Source organism: Podarcis muralis, chromosome 1 (genome assembly GCF_964188315.1).
Source record: "Podarcis muralis chromosome 1, rPodMur119.hap1.1, whole genome shotgun sequence".
In the NCBI taxonomy this organism is placed as follows: domain Eukaryota; kingdom Metazoa; phylum Chordata; class Lepidosauria; order Squamata; family Lacertidae; genus Podarcis; species Podarcis muralis.
This window is the reverse complement of record NC_135655.1, coordinates 96,061,781-96,078,020: the sequence shown is the minus strand read 5'-3', so window position 1 is coordinate 96,078,020 and position 16,240 is coordinate 96,061,781. Positions and strand designations below refer to the sequence as shown.

The following is a 16,240-nucleotide window of genomic DNA, read 5'->3' as shown; positions in this document are numbered from 1 at the left end:
TCACTCTCCTTGTGTTAGATTCAGGGCTGTCTTAAGCATATGCGGCGCCGGGGTGCAAAGATCCAGCTGGTGCCCCCCTCCCAGGTTGCCCAGTCCCAGGTGTGCAGGAGGGGGGAGCTGGCCAGCCGCCTCAGCGTCTCGCTGGCTCAGTCGCGTCCGAACTCCCAGCGCAGAGCTCCAACTGACAGATGGGTGCTTCCCCAGACTCAACTCTTGGGCCCCGGACTCTCGGCCTGGCGCTCCTGAGAGCCCAGCGCCCGGGTGCCCTGCACCGCTAGTGCCTATGGGTAAGATGGCCCTGGTTAGATTGCAAAAAATCCTATTTCAGATGACTTGGACTGCAAAACAGGAAGTGTTATTTGACTCAGTAGAGACCCAGTGAAGTGAATGGACTTAAATAGCTAACTGAAATCCAATGATTTTAATGGGTCCACTTGAAGTATGACTACAATATCCTAACCTCACTTAACTGGGAGCACAGTACAGTACTTGCATTTCCTGTTACTCTAATGAAGTTTGATATATCTTGGCTGTCTCTTAGTGCAGACCCAGGTTATCGAGCTTGAGCCATAGCTGTCAGCCTTCCCTTTTTTTGCGGGAAATTCCCTTATTCCAGTGCCGTTCCCCACTGCTATCCCGGATTGTTAGATATCCCGTAGACTGTCCTCGGGACAGGTGAGGCTGCTGATCTCTTATTTTCGAGGCTCCCCGGGACAGCTGAGGCTGCTGATCCCTTATTTTCGAGGTTGCTGATCCCTTATTTTCAAATCTGAAAGTTGACAGCTATGGCTTGAGCTTCTACAGCTGCCATGAACCACCACTGGCAGGATTGGCAGCAACAGCAGCAGATTTGTTCTATGCTTATGTCAATATTTTTTCTCTTGTTAATTATACTGATTTAAATGTGCACTTTATATTTGACTTCTTTTAGTAATGTTTTCTTTGGAAATGTTTAGGATAATTTTTCTGTTATCTTTACTGTGTTAAATGTGCATTCTGTAGTCAACCTCCTTTGTAATGCTTTGTTTTGAAACCTTTAAGAGAATATTTTACTTTCTTTTGTAATACTTTATCCAGGATTGTTTTATTTGATGTTCTAATGTGTTGTAAACTTTCAGATTTATTCTTAAAAATAGAAGCAGAAATAATAATAATAATAATAATATCTAAAATCACTACGATGAAGATTTAAAACATTTTAAAATATAAATGTAAGCTGACAGGATGACAAGCACCATATTCATTGCTTATGGCAAAAACACAAAGTACTACACTAAAATGTTGCACATTTAGCACCCTCAGGGGTGTTTCTGCTTTAGTGTCCTAAGAAAGGAAGTAAATGACTAGTAATAAACTTGTTTGACCACTTAGTATCAAAATACACTAAAGTGGTAAGTGTGCTCTTAGGGAACTGAGCGATGTGGAAAGACAAACAAACCATTTTCAGGCACCTGTGATGCAACATTTGGTTTCTCTGTATTATAATGACCTGTACAAAAATTGTCAACAGAAAACTACCTGACACATATTCTAAAACACACCTGGGGAATTTTTTTCTGGTTTGCTTGCATAACAGCTTCTAGCCCCGCCCCCCTCTTTTAATGTGCTTCTTCAAAACTCTTCCTAGGGAACAAATGAAACTCCACTGATCATAAGACTGAATCTAAATATCCAGTTAAGATAACAGATTTTTGAATAGCCCATTCCTGGAAGCTGGTAAATTCTGATGAATTTCAGAATGCACTGAGGGAATCTTCCAGCTTGTGTGGCATTGGCTGGTGCTTTTCTTGAAGCTCTGGTTGATTTGTGGAATACAGGGATAACTCAGGTGGTTGGCAGGATCACTCCAAAGCAGCATCTCTTGCTTAGCAGAGCCTTACTGCTCCTTGGTATGCACTTAAGCTGAGGATGTTGAAGCAAGCTGGCAGTGGAGGCTGGTCCATTGGGGCTAGTGGAGCATCAACCTCAGTCTTCCCTGCATCTGCCTGACCAGGGGGTGTCACTGACTATCATTGTCCTCCTCAGTCTCAGTGTTGTCCTTGTAGAATTCAGCAGGGAGAAAGATGGGGACAAAACTAGAGATAGTTGAATCTGCCTGTCATTGGCTCTCGCTCCATCTACTGTTGGGCTTTCTGTCTTCCAGCCCACCAGTTCCAATGGGCACAAGTCACCACTCCAAGTTGGAAACATCTGGAATCCAAGTGGAGAGAACACAACTGAACATTGGTATGAGCTCATTATTAAGATTACTCCATGGCTGTGAGGATGGTTCAACCCTCCAGATGTTTTGAGACTACAATTCCCATCATCCCTGACCACTGGTCTTGCTAGCTAAGGATCATGGGAGTTGTAGGCCAAAAACATCTGGAGGGCCGAGATTGAGGAAGCCTGGTATAGGCACAGCACAGAGTGCAATCCTATACATGTCTACTAAGACGTAAGTCCAATTGGGTTCAGTGGGGCTTACTCCTAGGCAGTGGCAGGTGCCCATTGGAGCTGGTGGGGTGGAAGGCAACCTCCATCAGCCCCAGTCAAGTGTTGCCAATGCTCAGGAATTATGGGAGTTGTAGTCCAGCAGCTTCTGGAAAGCCACAGGCTCCCTGTACCTGCTTTAGTATCTTCCTCCTATATGAAGGGAAATACTGCAATACTAACAGCAATACATGTAATAAGGAACACAGTCACCATATAGTTACACTTGCATCCTGTCACAAGGAATATTTGTCCCACTGGTCAACACCCCCCCCCCCCCGCACCAAATAAACATTTAATATGCATAGGTCTTTCAAAATTTAAAACAAACCAGCTTCTAGCTCAACCTTAATGTTTTTTTCCTCGATTCCATTTCCCTATTTAATAAACTTATATTTGAAAGCTCAGCTGAATGCATCTCAAGGATTAGTATTTAGGATTAAGAGATATTATATATATTTAAGCCATTGTTGTAATAGTCACTAACAAACGGTCTCAAATGGCTGATGTAAAAGCATTGCTGAAGTTCTGCCATTAATGAAAATTGCTGACTTTAGAAAACCATCCACATCCTCATTCAGACAAGCTCAACAGGGTGGATTTGAACTACATTTATTTTTAAACCCACTTTTCTTTATTCTTCACATCTAATAACTGCTAACAATCAAATCACAAATATTTAGTTGATGTATCAAATAATAAAATAATTGACGAGTACTTGGGACCTGATCCTGACTAGCTTCAGTTGAAGGCAAACAGAAGTCCACTTTAAACTATTTATTTTAAATATGAGTACTAGGAAGTGTGTGTGGATGAGATTAGCCTCCATAAGAGAGGATCTTAGACAGAAAACAGTACACAGATCATAGAATTGCAAAGTTGGAAGGGACTATGAGGGTCATCTAGTCTAACTCCATGCAATACAGAAATCTTTTTGCCTGGTATGAGGCTTCTGAGATCAGGTGCTACCAATTGAGCAATCTAACCACATATTCAAGCCAGGGAAATATATGGAAAAGGCATAAACTGGACATTTCTTAGTTTTCCCCTACCAGATGGATGACAAAACTGAGTAGAAGGGTGAGGCCTGTTGCAGTTTCAAAGGCGGATATTGCTAGGAGTAGAATTGGTATAATAGCAATAGTTGGAGTGTTGGTGTTGAGGTAAATAAGGCTATTATTAGGTATAGGGCTAATATTATACCCTCAATACAGATTAGGATGGACATAAGGTGGATTCGATGGAAGGATAACCCTAAAAGGCTCAGCAAAAATGATGTGTTTAATAAAAAGAGGACTGTTGACATGTCAGGGCTTCAGATGTGGTCAGAATTTACTAAGTCAAAATTAGTGGTCTTTGGTTAGACTAACCCCTTATTCAGCTCAATCTAAGCCGCCTGTGTTCATTCATAAATAGGGCCCATAGTTAAGGCTGACTTCAGAGACAATGGACAAGAACCTTTCTTGTGTTGCTGGATAGGAGGACAGAGACTAGGGCAGTATAAATAAATTATTATTATAATTATTATAATTTTGTTACAGCAACAGGAAATAGATTGAGAGACACATGCCTTAGCCTTTTTTGCCAGATACAGACCCTTTAAAAGCCATTTCTGTATTCACCTAATATCCAAAACAAATTCTGATATATTTTATACCAGGAATTTTAAGGTGTTAAAGGGTTCATTACTAAGTTAAAGTGCATAAATCTGTGAAAAAAATCCAATTACCCTTTCCAACAATCCACATAGAATAATAAAAATAAAAAAAATCTGAGGGGAAAACCATGCATTTCAAATGTTGAAAACATTTTATTAATCCTGGCATGTATTAAGTACTATCTAAAAATGCTAAAGAAAGAAACAGTCTCTGGAATAGTGTTTCAGCTTGTTTTGGAGTAATTACAATCTGGTGTGGGCGTGTTTGGGGCTCAGTTTTACAAATGGAAGACCAGATAGAGGATGTAGCCAGGAGCATTTGACCAGCTATGCTCATTTCTGAGGAGGCTAGAACTTTGCATGAGAAACCATGCCATAGATACAACTAGGTTGGATTAATTAAACACACAGTACATGGGGCTTTATTTGAAAAGTCTTGAGAAGCTTCAAATGGTCCTGTATGCAGCTGCAAGGACGCTGGTGAGTGCAAAGCTCTGAGATCACATTGTACTGATTACCAACTTCTTTCCTGGCACAATTCAAAGCATTGGCAATTACCTCCAAAGCCCTAAATGACATAAGTCCAGATTGCTTCCTTCCATATCACCCTGCCTGCTGAAAATTGGATGGAAAGGGTCTTCTCTGGGTTCCACTTGGGTAGAAGCATGTTTAAGTGGGATGAAACAGTCTTCTCAGTGGTTGCACCTTGATTATGGAATATTTTGTCCCATGAAGTTTGGTTGGCTCCCTTTCTTGCTGTTACTAAAAGCCCTTTTATTTTAGCAGACTTTGGTTGTATATAGGTATATATGTTTGGTTTTGCCATAAAGTTCTCAGACTTGAGGTTTTAGCAACTATGGTAATTGTTTGATAACATTCTACCCTAGTGGCTAAAACCAAACGATTAATATTTAAGGTTACACTATATTAATAAACAGCCCAGTTATGAAAAATTGCTAAGAAGTGACTGTAATATTGCACCCCCCCCCCCCATAGGGAGGAAACCTAATTTATTTCAAATGAGTCAGGTTTTAGGACTCGTAACTTTCTCAAAAATGTGTAACTGACTTTTTCCTGATTTAATGCAAGCCAAAGGTCTGGAGACCCTGCTGGTCTTGCCCAACCCATCATCCTGTCCTTCTACTTGTCCATCAGCAGCCTTGCCTGCTTCAGTCCCTTCCAATAGTCACCTATTTTGTGGGCTTACTCACTAGTTCCTATATGCAGCCCCGCTTTTCCTATTGCCTTTGGGATGCATTTTCCTGAGTGGATAAGGCTAACCCATCACACAGGCTATAGCAAAATGTTTAGCCACCCACAAATCTAGACAGTTGGGACCATTCTGTGGCTGAGAACTTTTTTAACAGGTATTTTTCTGAACATCACATTAACTCACCTTAGGAAGTCCATAACAGCGTGTGGACAGTTTTGCTTATGAAATGGAGCAGTAGGAATCATAGTTGTTTCTCACGCCTTCCACGTGTCTAAACTCCATAGCAGCTGGGGTCAGAAGGTGTGCTTCATATCCTGCAATTCAGGTGTAATCTTGTGGTCCATGTGTTACACACCCATTTGGTAAGAAGGCTACTGTGTAAACACTGATCAATGTATATGAATTTAGAAGGGGGAACACCTGGTGCTACCCTTACAATATCTCCCCTCTAAGTGTACTGTGAATGTTTGAAAACAGGGATGGTGTCTCAACAAAATCATACTGTATACCACTATGAGGCCTCAAACCTACCTATATAGACATCCATTTTCTGGGACTGATTTTTGCCCTATTGAGTTCTGGCCAAAGCTGTACAGCTACGTATCAAAATTTCTAAGGATTACCAATCTATGAAGCAAGAGGTGTTGGGAATGGAATGGCTCAAGATTTGCGGTCCTTCACAGATTTACTGGCAAGAACTGTATTCAGTGGGGTTTACACCACAATCCTAATCATGCCTTCAAAGTCCTATTGAATTTAGCGGGGTTTATTCCCAGGTAGATAGGGTTAGGAGTGCAGCCTTACTTCCTGGTAAGTCTGCAACCTTAACATTAGGTAGTAAGTCCCACTGAGCTCAACCAAACCTACTTAAGAGTAAACATACTATAGATTGCGCCGCATCTCTTTAAACAAGCAAGGTCGGGCTGAGATAGTTTTTTGTTTTCATTTAAACCGCAATCGCTGCTACAATCGCCACACGCCCGGAGAGCCCTCCTCCTCCTCCTTTAATTTATAGCATTTTAAAAAGGGTGGCTGCGGGTTGAGCGCGTTGCTTCCCCCAGCCGCGACCGAGACCTCTTTCGATAATAGGGCAGCGCACAAGTTGAATTAAACATAAACTTCCCATGATGCGGGTGGGAGCTCGGACTCGTGCTAACACGAGGTGTAGCCTCCTGCTAGCTGCAGCCTAGCATTCGCTTCGGCTAACGGGAGATTTTAGGCAAGGCTTGTTGGGACTCCGAGTGTGGAGAGACGCCGCCGCCAGCTCTTGAGCCCCTCCGACGCCGGAGCTCGGGGAGGGGAGTTTGGGCGCGCTCTCGTCCGCCTCGAGGACGGTGGGAGGAGCCGAGCGACCGGGGAGGCCGCCGGCGGGTCCCACCTGCAGTTGATGTGCGAGGAGGAGCGGCCAGGGCGAGGCGAGGCGACGGCCACTTTCGCTCGCTGCATGCCTGGCTCGTGAGAAGGAAGGCTCGGCGTCTCTTTCCCCGCGCGAGCGCGCCTTTTCCCCGGCTTGGCGTCCCCTGCCGCCTCGCCCTCTTCTTCCTTTGCTCTGCGTTCTCTGCCGCCTTGCCCAACTATGGAGACGTCCGGAGACGAACTGGGCGGCGGCAGCAACAGCTTCCCCGAGCCCACCATCGTGCAGCCCCCCGGGACCACTCCCCCGCCAGCCTACCCGGCCCGGGACCCACAGCCAGCGGAGACGCTGCGCGTCGGGGAGGACGTGCAGTTCAGTGAAGAGCTGGAGGATAGAGGTGAGTCTTTGGGGCCAGTGACGTCTCCCAACAACATTCTTATCCCCCCCCCCCCGCAGAAACCAGGCTCCTGTCACGCGCCCATTTCTCTTCCTTTCCCGCGCGCGCCCTGCACCTGGCCGGCTCCCGAAAGATTCCTTAAGTTGGCGTCGAACAGGACCGACCCACCGCGAAGCCACCGCTCGCAGGCGACTCTCTAGGAAAGCCTTCCTTCAATCACTTCACCCTCATGGCCGGCTCCTTTCTACGCGCCTAGCACTTCTCTCTCTCTCTCTCTCTCTCTCTCTCTCTCTCTCTCTCTCTCTCTCTCTCTCTCCACCCCGGGTCCGACCAAGTCTCTGCAGCCCACCCGCTCGCCTCTCTATCTCCCTCACGGACGTCCTAGCACTTTCTAATTTACCTCGCTGACCAATAAATCGCTACTCTTAACCCCACTAAATTCTGCCACGTCGCTCTTGTAACCAGCTATATCATGCCAAGACCCCACACTTCATCCCTTCTTATGCCTTTACCGCCCATTCCTTCCTATAGATGCTGGGACCCATTTTTGCCGTGCATCCTCCATTGCTGAATCCTGCCTCCTGTATTTCACCTTCCTCAGCCACTCCTGCTTGTCATACATCATCTATGGACCTCCCGTGGTCTGTCCCCTCCACCGCTAGCTGTTCTTTCCTCACAACTCGACTGCTTGTCGTCCATTGTCTTATCACCTGCAACAGCCATCTGAATGACCATTCTCTGTCCTCCTTGACCCTTCTTAATAGTTGGACTGAAATCCTAACTCTGCTTACCTGGGAGTAAGTCCCATTGAATTCATTAGGACTTACTTCAGAGTAGGCAAGGTTAAGCTTGTGCTGTTGGTTTGTCTTTATTTAATTCTTTCTCTCTCTCTCTACACACACACACACTTAACACAATCTATTTTGCCAACCATGCAGTTAAATTCTTTGCTCCCTCATTCTTTCTTATTTAAAAAAAGAAACAGAGCACTGACAGCCTTAAACAAAGAAACACCAGCCTTTTCTTTAGCCTTGAACCACCCAGTCTTCAAAATGCAATTTAAAATGCATTCACTACAATGCAGACAGGCGTCCCCATTGACTGCAAAGAAAGCATGTTATTTTACCCATTCCACACCCCTTCTTAGAAAGAAGGGGCATTCAGTCTATTGTCTCCCTAACAGGCACCTGCCAAGCACGTGCCAATTCAATAGATTTGTGTGTTTTTCTTTCTCTGCACTCTTCCCATGGCATTCTGTTTCATCTGAAGCCAAGCAGCTCCCTGCCTGACTTGGAGCCTGCTCTTTGCTCTTCATTCTCTGCAACTGTCCACAGTCCTTTTTCAGTTTCCGAGTTATAAAAAGGGATGATCCTATTCCCAGGCAGCATTCTGGCTACAATCTTGTTGGGTATGATGGGTCACTGTGCATCCATTTTTATTTAATTAGGAGCTGCTCTTCTAAACAAAATAGTGATATTTGAAGACCTTTTGCAGCGGCTTAGTCACTTTATAAGGATTGGGCAGTATATGCCAAGTTGGTCTATATTCAAGAGTTTGGGCTTAGGAATAGAGGAATCTTGATTCACCTGGGAATGATCTTCCCACTAAACATCTTCTATAGATGTAAGATGATGATGGTGAGAAGGAACAAAGGACCTAGTAAAAGATAATGGATGTATGGGGGAAATAAGACAAAGAACCCATAAGCTCATTCCTTGTCTCTCCTTTTCCATTGATAACAAACTCACAGGTCTGAGCTATTATTCTTTCCAAGGAAATGTTAGGAATAGGTTTTATTTTTTGCTTTAATCAATCAAATTTTCAATGAATTTATTCTTTTCTTTTTGAAATGCTATGTCTGTAGGGTGTTCAGGTGCATTTTGATGGATCATGGACAAAGTATGAAGGTTTTAGCTTCAGCCTTTAGGGAAGCTTAGTCTTTTTCAGTGTCTAGTATAAAACAAAGTTGTGAGAGTCCCCTCTCTACTTTCGTTAGGATTCAGAGAATCTTTGTGTGTGACTACTGCATTTGGAATAAGAAAATGCATTAAAATTATTTTAGTTAATCTGAAATAAAAAAAATCTGTGTAATACTAATTAAAGCAGCATATGTAAAAAACCAATAAATGTATTGTCAGCAGGAGAGTTTCTTTGTATCAATTACGAATTATTTTTTACAGACAAATGGGAAAAAATATCAATTTAATAAAACACATCACATCTTTCATTACATGTACTAAAATATCAAATGCAGTAATCTTCAAATGTGAACATGACTTTATAATTATAATGTATAGGCTTTCTAGCCTTGTCTGTGTATAAATTAACCCAGGTATGTTCCACAGGAAGATTTGAAGTCACAAAGGTCTGGCGTTACCTGTGAAACTATTTTCATTTTATGTGTTTGATAGATAGATGCTTGTGTGCAATCCCCAAAGACTTTTCATACATACAAGCACAATACATACGTTTTAAGGGGAATAATTTACCTGGTGACACATTCCATTTTCCCCTGGAGGTAGTAAATTGTAAAACATTTGTACAATTCTAATAGTATGTAAGATTCAAATATTTTAATGTAAAATGCATAAATTTTCATTAGAGTGGTGTTTAAACAATTTAGACTTGTACCATCTTTCAGAATCCAGCAGCAACCAAGAACTGGGTTTCACTATTTTAACTATAATGTTATTAACTTTGCACCACAAATATGTGTTCTATTTTGGCAGGGCATAGATCCTCCTATTGCTCTTTTGGTATGGACCCCACTAATTCATTGGGGTTTTGTTAAGTCTGATCCTGTGATAGTTGTCTCATTCGTTGCCAAGAGTTAGCAAAATCCTACTGGAAATATTTATTCTATTCTTTCCAGAGTAAACAACATGAAGAGGGGGAAGGGAGCTTAATACATGAACACACCTGTTTTGTTTTATTTTGACTAAAGTTTGCTAGTGCAAGTAAGGTCCTTAGAACTGAAACACACACAAAAAAACCCCAACAAGCTTGGGGAGATGGCTGCACAACAATGGCGTATGTTAACCTCTACTGCACCTGCTCTGATTTTCAGAGATGCATCAGATCAGCACCTTTATTTTGCTCTTCTATCAAGCTGCTGCTTGGTTTGTGCATCTGTTTCACTGGCACCTTAAGCAATCTCTCCCCATGCTCTTTAAGGTTTGATCAGGAATTGAGTGTGTGTATGCAAAAATCTAAAGATGTCTGGTTATTTTATGATTGGCTCCAGGTTGCTCCAAGCAGCAATTGGTACTCTTTTTTTTTTTTAGCCTCCTGTGAAATACAAAGACAAACCTAAACCCATGTACCTGCTTTAGCATTATTTATGGTATATAAATAAGGTGAACAGGATTTCTCCTAAACGGGAAAAATACACAAGGAATTCCTGGTTTGGTTCTGAATGGACCTAATTTCTTTTTTTTCTTCAAAAGGGGAATAAAACACAGCCCACACTGATTTCCTCTTCTGATTCCCTTACCAGGTTTACTAGAAAGCAGCACAAGACTAAAACCTCATGAAGCTCAAAGCTACAGAAAGAAGGCACTGTGGGTTTCATGGGCTTCCATTATTGTCACATTGGCTCTGGCAGTTGCTGCCTTCAGTGAGTATTGAACCTATTTCAAATCTTTCAGCCTTTGTCTTGGATACCTGAATGCTTAAAAAGCCATACACGATGCTGCTGTGTGCTTTTATATAGCTCTGCTACTGAAGTGACTTAGAGAAGGCTTGCCCCGTGCTTATAAATTAATAAAACAGCTGTGTGTATTCTTTTTTCTTTTTCCTTTTCTTTTTCTTTTTTGCTGAAGAGGACATAATTGTTGAAGGTCAGATGAAGGAGCAGATTTGTTTCCTGTTAGTCTTTGCAGATATGGAAATGTATTCTTTTTTCTCAATAATATAAAAAATACAGTGAATTTAATTTAAATTAAATTAAGTTTAAACAAGCCTGTATCTTTCTTGGATGGCATTACAAAAAAATACAGAGCAAAGGCAGAAAAATTACACACAAAACATGTAATATTTATTTTCCTGTGGCTAATAATACATAATTAATGTTTGGAGTGCAATCTCCACCATTCTGATAAGATTATATGCTCCTTGGGGTACATTTAATGATGCCCATGTGGATCTGGCTTTTCTGCTTTAGGCTCTTTAAGTAAATATTCTAGAAAGCATCTATCTAAAGCAAATATTACTTTAAAAATCACATGAAATTAAAGGCTGCTTGCTTCATTTAAATTGAAAGACGCTAACTCAGCATAGTTTAAATGTTACACACTTAGTAGCAGGTTGTGCTAACCTATGAATTATGCAAAATGTACTTTATTTAACTCTGTAGAGACATCTTGTGATGCGAAGTACAAGATTTTGCAGTAGCTTAACAGAAAAGTTAGTTGGCTTTTGTTTGATTTAATATTGTTCGTCATAAAAATAGAACTCCAGTTCTCAGAGACGCACAGGACTTGCTTGTGGATTCTCAGAATATCATCTCTTGGTGTGAGAGAAGCAAAACTGGATGCCGTTGCAGCACATGTTCTTGTGCTAATCTGCAGTGATGGGCTAAGGCTGAAAGCTAGTGTCAGCTCCCAAGGGGAGCTATTAGAATCTGGCCAAATGGGCTCTGCAATACTCAGCATATATTACTAGGAGTAATTTGTATGGCAAACACACACACACACACACACACACACACACACACACACACCATGCGTCAATATTTAAAAAGAAAGAAGAAAAGAAAATGTGAAAGCAGGGTTTCCTCTAGTACAAAAGAAATAAAGCATAGACAAGACAATTGTCCTGTTTCATTGGTATGATTTTACTGCCTTGGAATCAGAACAGCAACAATTATATTGTCCTCAATCAACGTTAATGATACCTTGGCATACAATTAGGGCAAAAGGAAGTATCTTGGGAGACAAAATGGGTTTTGGCTTTTAATAATTTTTCTATGATTTTGAAAGGGGAGGGCACATACTGGAGGTTTTCGATGGAACTTTGATTCTGTAAATATGCCAACTATAGCGAGTGGTGCAGTTGGTTGAAATATTATGCTGTTGAAAAAGAGTGCGTTGCACACTTTGCTTTGTCCTCTTTAAACCAGTGGGGCTTAATTCAGAGTATACAATGCTGGGCTGCATGACTCAGTCAAGTTAAAGCAATTTCCTAAGTATCAGGTTATTGCTATTAAACCTGTTAGGACATAGGAACCTACATTAAAGATGGAGGGGCACATTGGCTGGTATTCAACTATGTTTTAGAGTAGACCCAGTGAAATTAATGGGCTTAACTTAGTCATGTTCATTCATTCAGTTGGTCTACTCTGAATAAAAACTGCCTGAATACCACCCATTGTATCAAGCACTGAAGTAGCATGTGGGAGACCAAACAGCTTTTTAATTGATGTCATATCCTTGCATCTACAGCCACCTCCCTTAATACTGAAAAAACATCCTAGTAATAATAGTAATTGCCTAGAAAAAATTAAAGTGCCCTTTAGAGACACCTGTGTTTTTTAATACTGGAACCCAAGATATATCAACTTGCAAGTAGCATGAAGTCAACATAGCATCTAGCATTTCTGTTTTATGCATGTCTACTCAGAAGTGAACTCCAATGGGACTTGGTCAAAAGAAAATTCACATAGGATTGCAACCTGAGTATCTTATAGGTTTTAAACCCATAGGCATTTTAGTATAGTAAAATAGATTTATTAGGTATGTAGCATTTATACTACAAGAAAGGAACATGTTCAATGCTGATTTAATTGGTATAGAATCAAAGGCCCAAGCTAGAAAATACGTAAGTTGGACATCTGTGACAGGAAAGCCTGCTTGCTTTTATTTCTTTTTGGAGTAGTTGCAAGGGTTTCCAAATTTGATCAGGGTTGTTGCAGTGGGGCTTTGGCAGTGGGCACTGGTACCATGTTTGTGATCTAATTTATCTCCAAAGCTGCTGTATGCCCCATTAAAGAGAATATACAGACACATGTTTTCCCACTAATAAGGCATGTAGGTCTTTGGTGGGATCCATGACAGGTAAGGAGACAAAAAATTTTTTTTGGGGGGGGGATGTTGCTCACTCCTTTCAAGTGTTGCAGTCTTGATCAGATTACATCTCCCCCCTCCCCGGTTATACTTATTAAAATGATAATAGCAACAAGCTGGGGTATTCAATCACGCATCATCTAATCTTTTGACCCTCAGATCTATATTCTGCCTGTTAAATACTTGTTTTACTTATCTGATTGCAGCAGAATGTTATGTAATAGTATAAAGTGAACAGAATATTCAAATTTTATATGTTTGCTAAATGCTGTGTTGTCTAGATAGCTTTCTAATCAATATACGCATTTCTCTAAGAATGCTTGATTGATTTTCAGTTTGTCTTAATGTAACTTTCAACGAAGTTCCCATACCTTAGGTTTACAAAAGATTCAATACAGACACAATACATATCTTCAATGTAAACAAGTTTATGTCAGCTGATATGTAATTAGCGAATATAAAAATGTGTTACAGTGTAATTCAATATATCAAGTATAGCCTGGATAAAGTTTGAGTGATTTAATTTTATGCATGATTCAGTTGTTTGATGGTTCATTACTATAACGCTGCATTTTCTCCATATTTCATATTTCCTTCCATTTGTCAGCTGTTCCCATGTTTGGCCAATCTTTCAAGCTGAGATGCTTGCCAGACAGCTTGGTGATTGCTTCCTGTGTTATATGATTGACTTCTGCTTGTCATTTGGGATAGCTAGATTGACTCTGAGAATCATTTCCAAACACCTGCTATTTATGGCACTCTGTTTCCTAGCTTCTTCCTGTTCTGCTTATTCACAATGGCAAAGTGTTAGCATTGAAGTCCAGTGATTTCTACCCCCTTCTCTTGAGAATGCAGACCAGCTAGCCAACACTTTCGGTAGCTGTGAGACTGTTACTGCTTTCTTTCTGTGTTCCTGCATTTTCATTTCTTTTAAGATATATTCTGAGACCTCAGTTTATTTTTACATGCTATTATTCAGGGCTCATCCAGATTTGCCCTTGCCCCGCTGCTTTCCTCAGAAGAAACCCAATCTTTACCGCTGAATCGGAACAAGTTTCAATTGAGTTTTCTCTGGGTTGTTTGTGCCGATTTATCGCTAAAGAGCAGGTTTTCTGGGGGAAAGCACTGGGGCAAGTGGAAAAATGCTTGGATACATGCTTTCTATGCATGGGACAAGCACAAGTCTGGAAGAGCCCTCAGTCTTTATAATTTCCCTTCTGCTCTTAAGCAAACTTTTGCTTTAACACAAGAGTAGGGTACATGAGATATTCAGATATATTTGATGAGGTTTTTCTCATTATAGTTTAATGAAAAAGCAGAAAAATACAGTCTTAAATGTATCTGTAGTAGATTCTCCAATCTTTATTTCAGGTCTGGCTAGAACCATTTTCCTGTTTAGCATTGCCAGTTTGCAACGAAGAAAAATTCATTAGATATTCTGGACAAACCAAGGATAATGAGGAATGATTGGAGCCAAGTAGAATCCAAAAAGCAGGATTAAATCCTTGTTCAACTTGAAAACCTGTTGGTTAATCTAGTTAAGGGCATGTCATTCTCCGAACTATGGAGGCGGAGATGTCTGGTGACAGTGCAAATGTCAAGAATCAGATTTAGGTGATATATTCTCAGCTGCCAGAATAGTCACTAGATGACTAATTTCATGTAGAAACTCCTTTAGAAACAGCTGTAGTGCACCAAGATAGACTAACAAGCACTGTTCCCCATTGTTGCTATGAAGATTTGTCCCCTCCATGGAGTTTCCTTTGCTGTTGTCAGCAGAAATAATACTGTTGTAGATTTATGGGTCTACAGATGATGGCAGCTGCATGCATTGTATGAGTGCCTATCATTCATGATCAGAAGAGAGTATACAGTTTGGGGTGTACTGAAAACATGTTTTGTTTGTTTCTTTTCGGTACATTTGGTACATTTCTTTTTGGTCCTCAAATTAGTCATAATAGTGATTTCTAAGACAATAGCATTCCTTAAGTCATCTTAAAATTCTGACACCCTGAATGTGCTTCTGGAGCTCAACATTCAAGAGGTTTGTTAACAGAATCCAAGAATCTGGAGGTTCACATGTAACATAGATATTATCCTAAAAATATACAACCAGGGAAAGCTAATGCTTGTTTACACTTTCTTGATCCCCCCTCCCCCATGTTAAACATATTGCAATATTTACACCTGAGCCAGGGGAGTGCTCAGAATTATGAAACAGGTGATTATTGCAGGCGGTGGGTCTGAGGCACTGAGATTGCTCTCCTTGCCTGAAGGAGCACTAAAGTTGAAGGCTAAAGAGCAGTAAGTTCCAGTGCAAACATGTAATTCCATCCTTGTTGAATTTCTGAGGAAAAGTGGGTTGGAATGATTGTCTGGCTGCAATATGCATTTCACTTTGTGAAGTCCTGGAGAAGAAGGTAGAAGAGATGTGACCTTAGACTTTTGAGTCTTTCTGTTTTATGTCATCAGCAAGTTCAGCCTTTCTGAAGTTCTGGTAGCTGGTGATAGTTCATGTTTATGCTAATTCAAAATGAGGATTATAGTTAAGGATATATGTCATGGCTATTCAATTTTTGCAGTGGATTTCAAATTAAGGACAAAAATATGTGAATTATGCCAAATACTTGCAGAAATTACAGAACATTCACTTTTTAAGATCTTATTATTTTAAAAATATGAAATATATTTAAATGGAATAGGTTTTTCATTAATAACTAGCAGCATTGTACCTGGAATTGCCCAGGGATTCCAATAAATGAAAACAATGCAGTTTGAAAAGTTTATTCTGTCATCTTGATTCAAATTGCTGTCCACCTGTATCAAAACATAGATGAAGACCTGCACCTTGATCTCGGGAACTATCATGCAGAATCTGGTCACAATATCTTAAGAGGTGTCCAAATGCATAGTGAACAAAGAAACAACTTTCCAAAATGGAACAAAGAAACAATTTTCCAAAATGGCCTGGCCTGCTCAAATATTTTTTGGGGGGAACCAAAGTGTTGGCTCCTATGATACCTATGATGATACCTATGATTTTCTAGCATGATACTCCAATTCGCACATAGATATTCTAACTACA

The 16,240-nt window shown here is 40.8% G+C and overlaps 1 protein-coding gene across 2 annotated transcripts in view; it reads left to right on the top strand.

Moving 5' to 3' along the window:
* Window positions 1-6,602: 6,602 nt before the first annotated feature.
* The window catches only part of TMEM163 (transmembrane protein 163), a 79,483-nt gene continuing 69,845 nt past the window's right edge, over window positions 6,603-16,240 (top strand). For both annotated transcript variants that reach the window (XR_013394527.1, XM_028744762.2), the window contains exons 1-2: window positions 6,603-7,093; window positions 10,590-10,709. Coding sequence is in view for 1 of the 2 variants with exons in the window: in XM_028744762.2 (XP_028600595.1) it covers window positions 6,919-7,093; window positions 10,590-10,709 (295 nt within the window). In the remaining variant the exon portion in view is untranslated. The remainder of the gene's footprint in view (window positions 7,094-10,589; window positions 10,710-16,240) is intronic.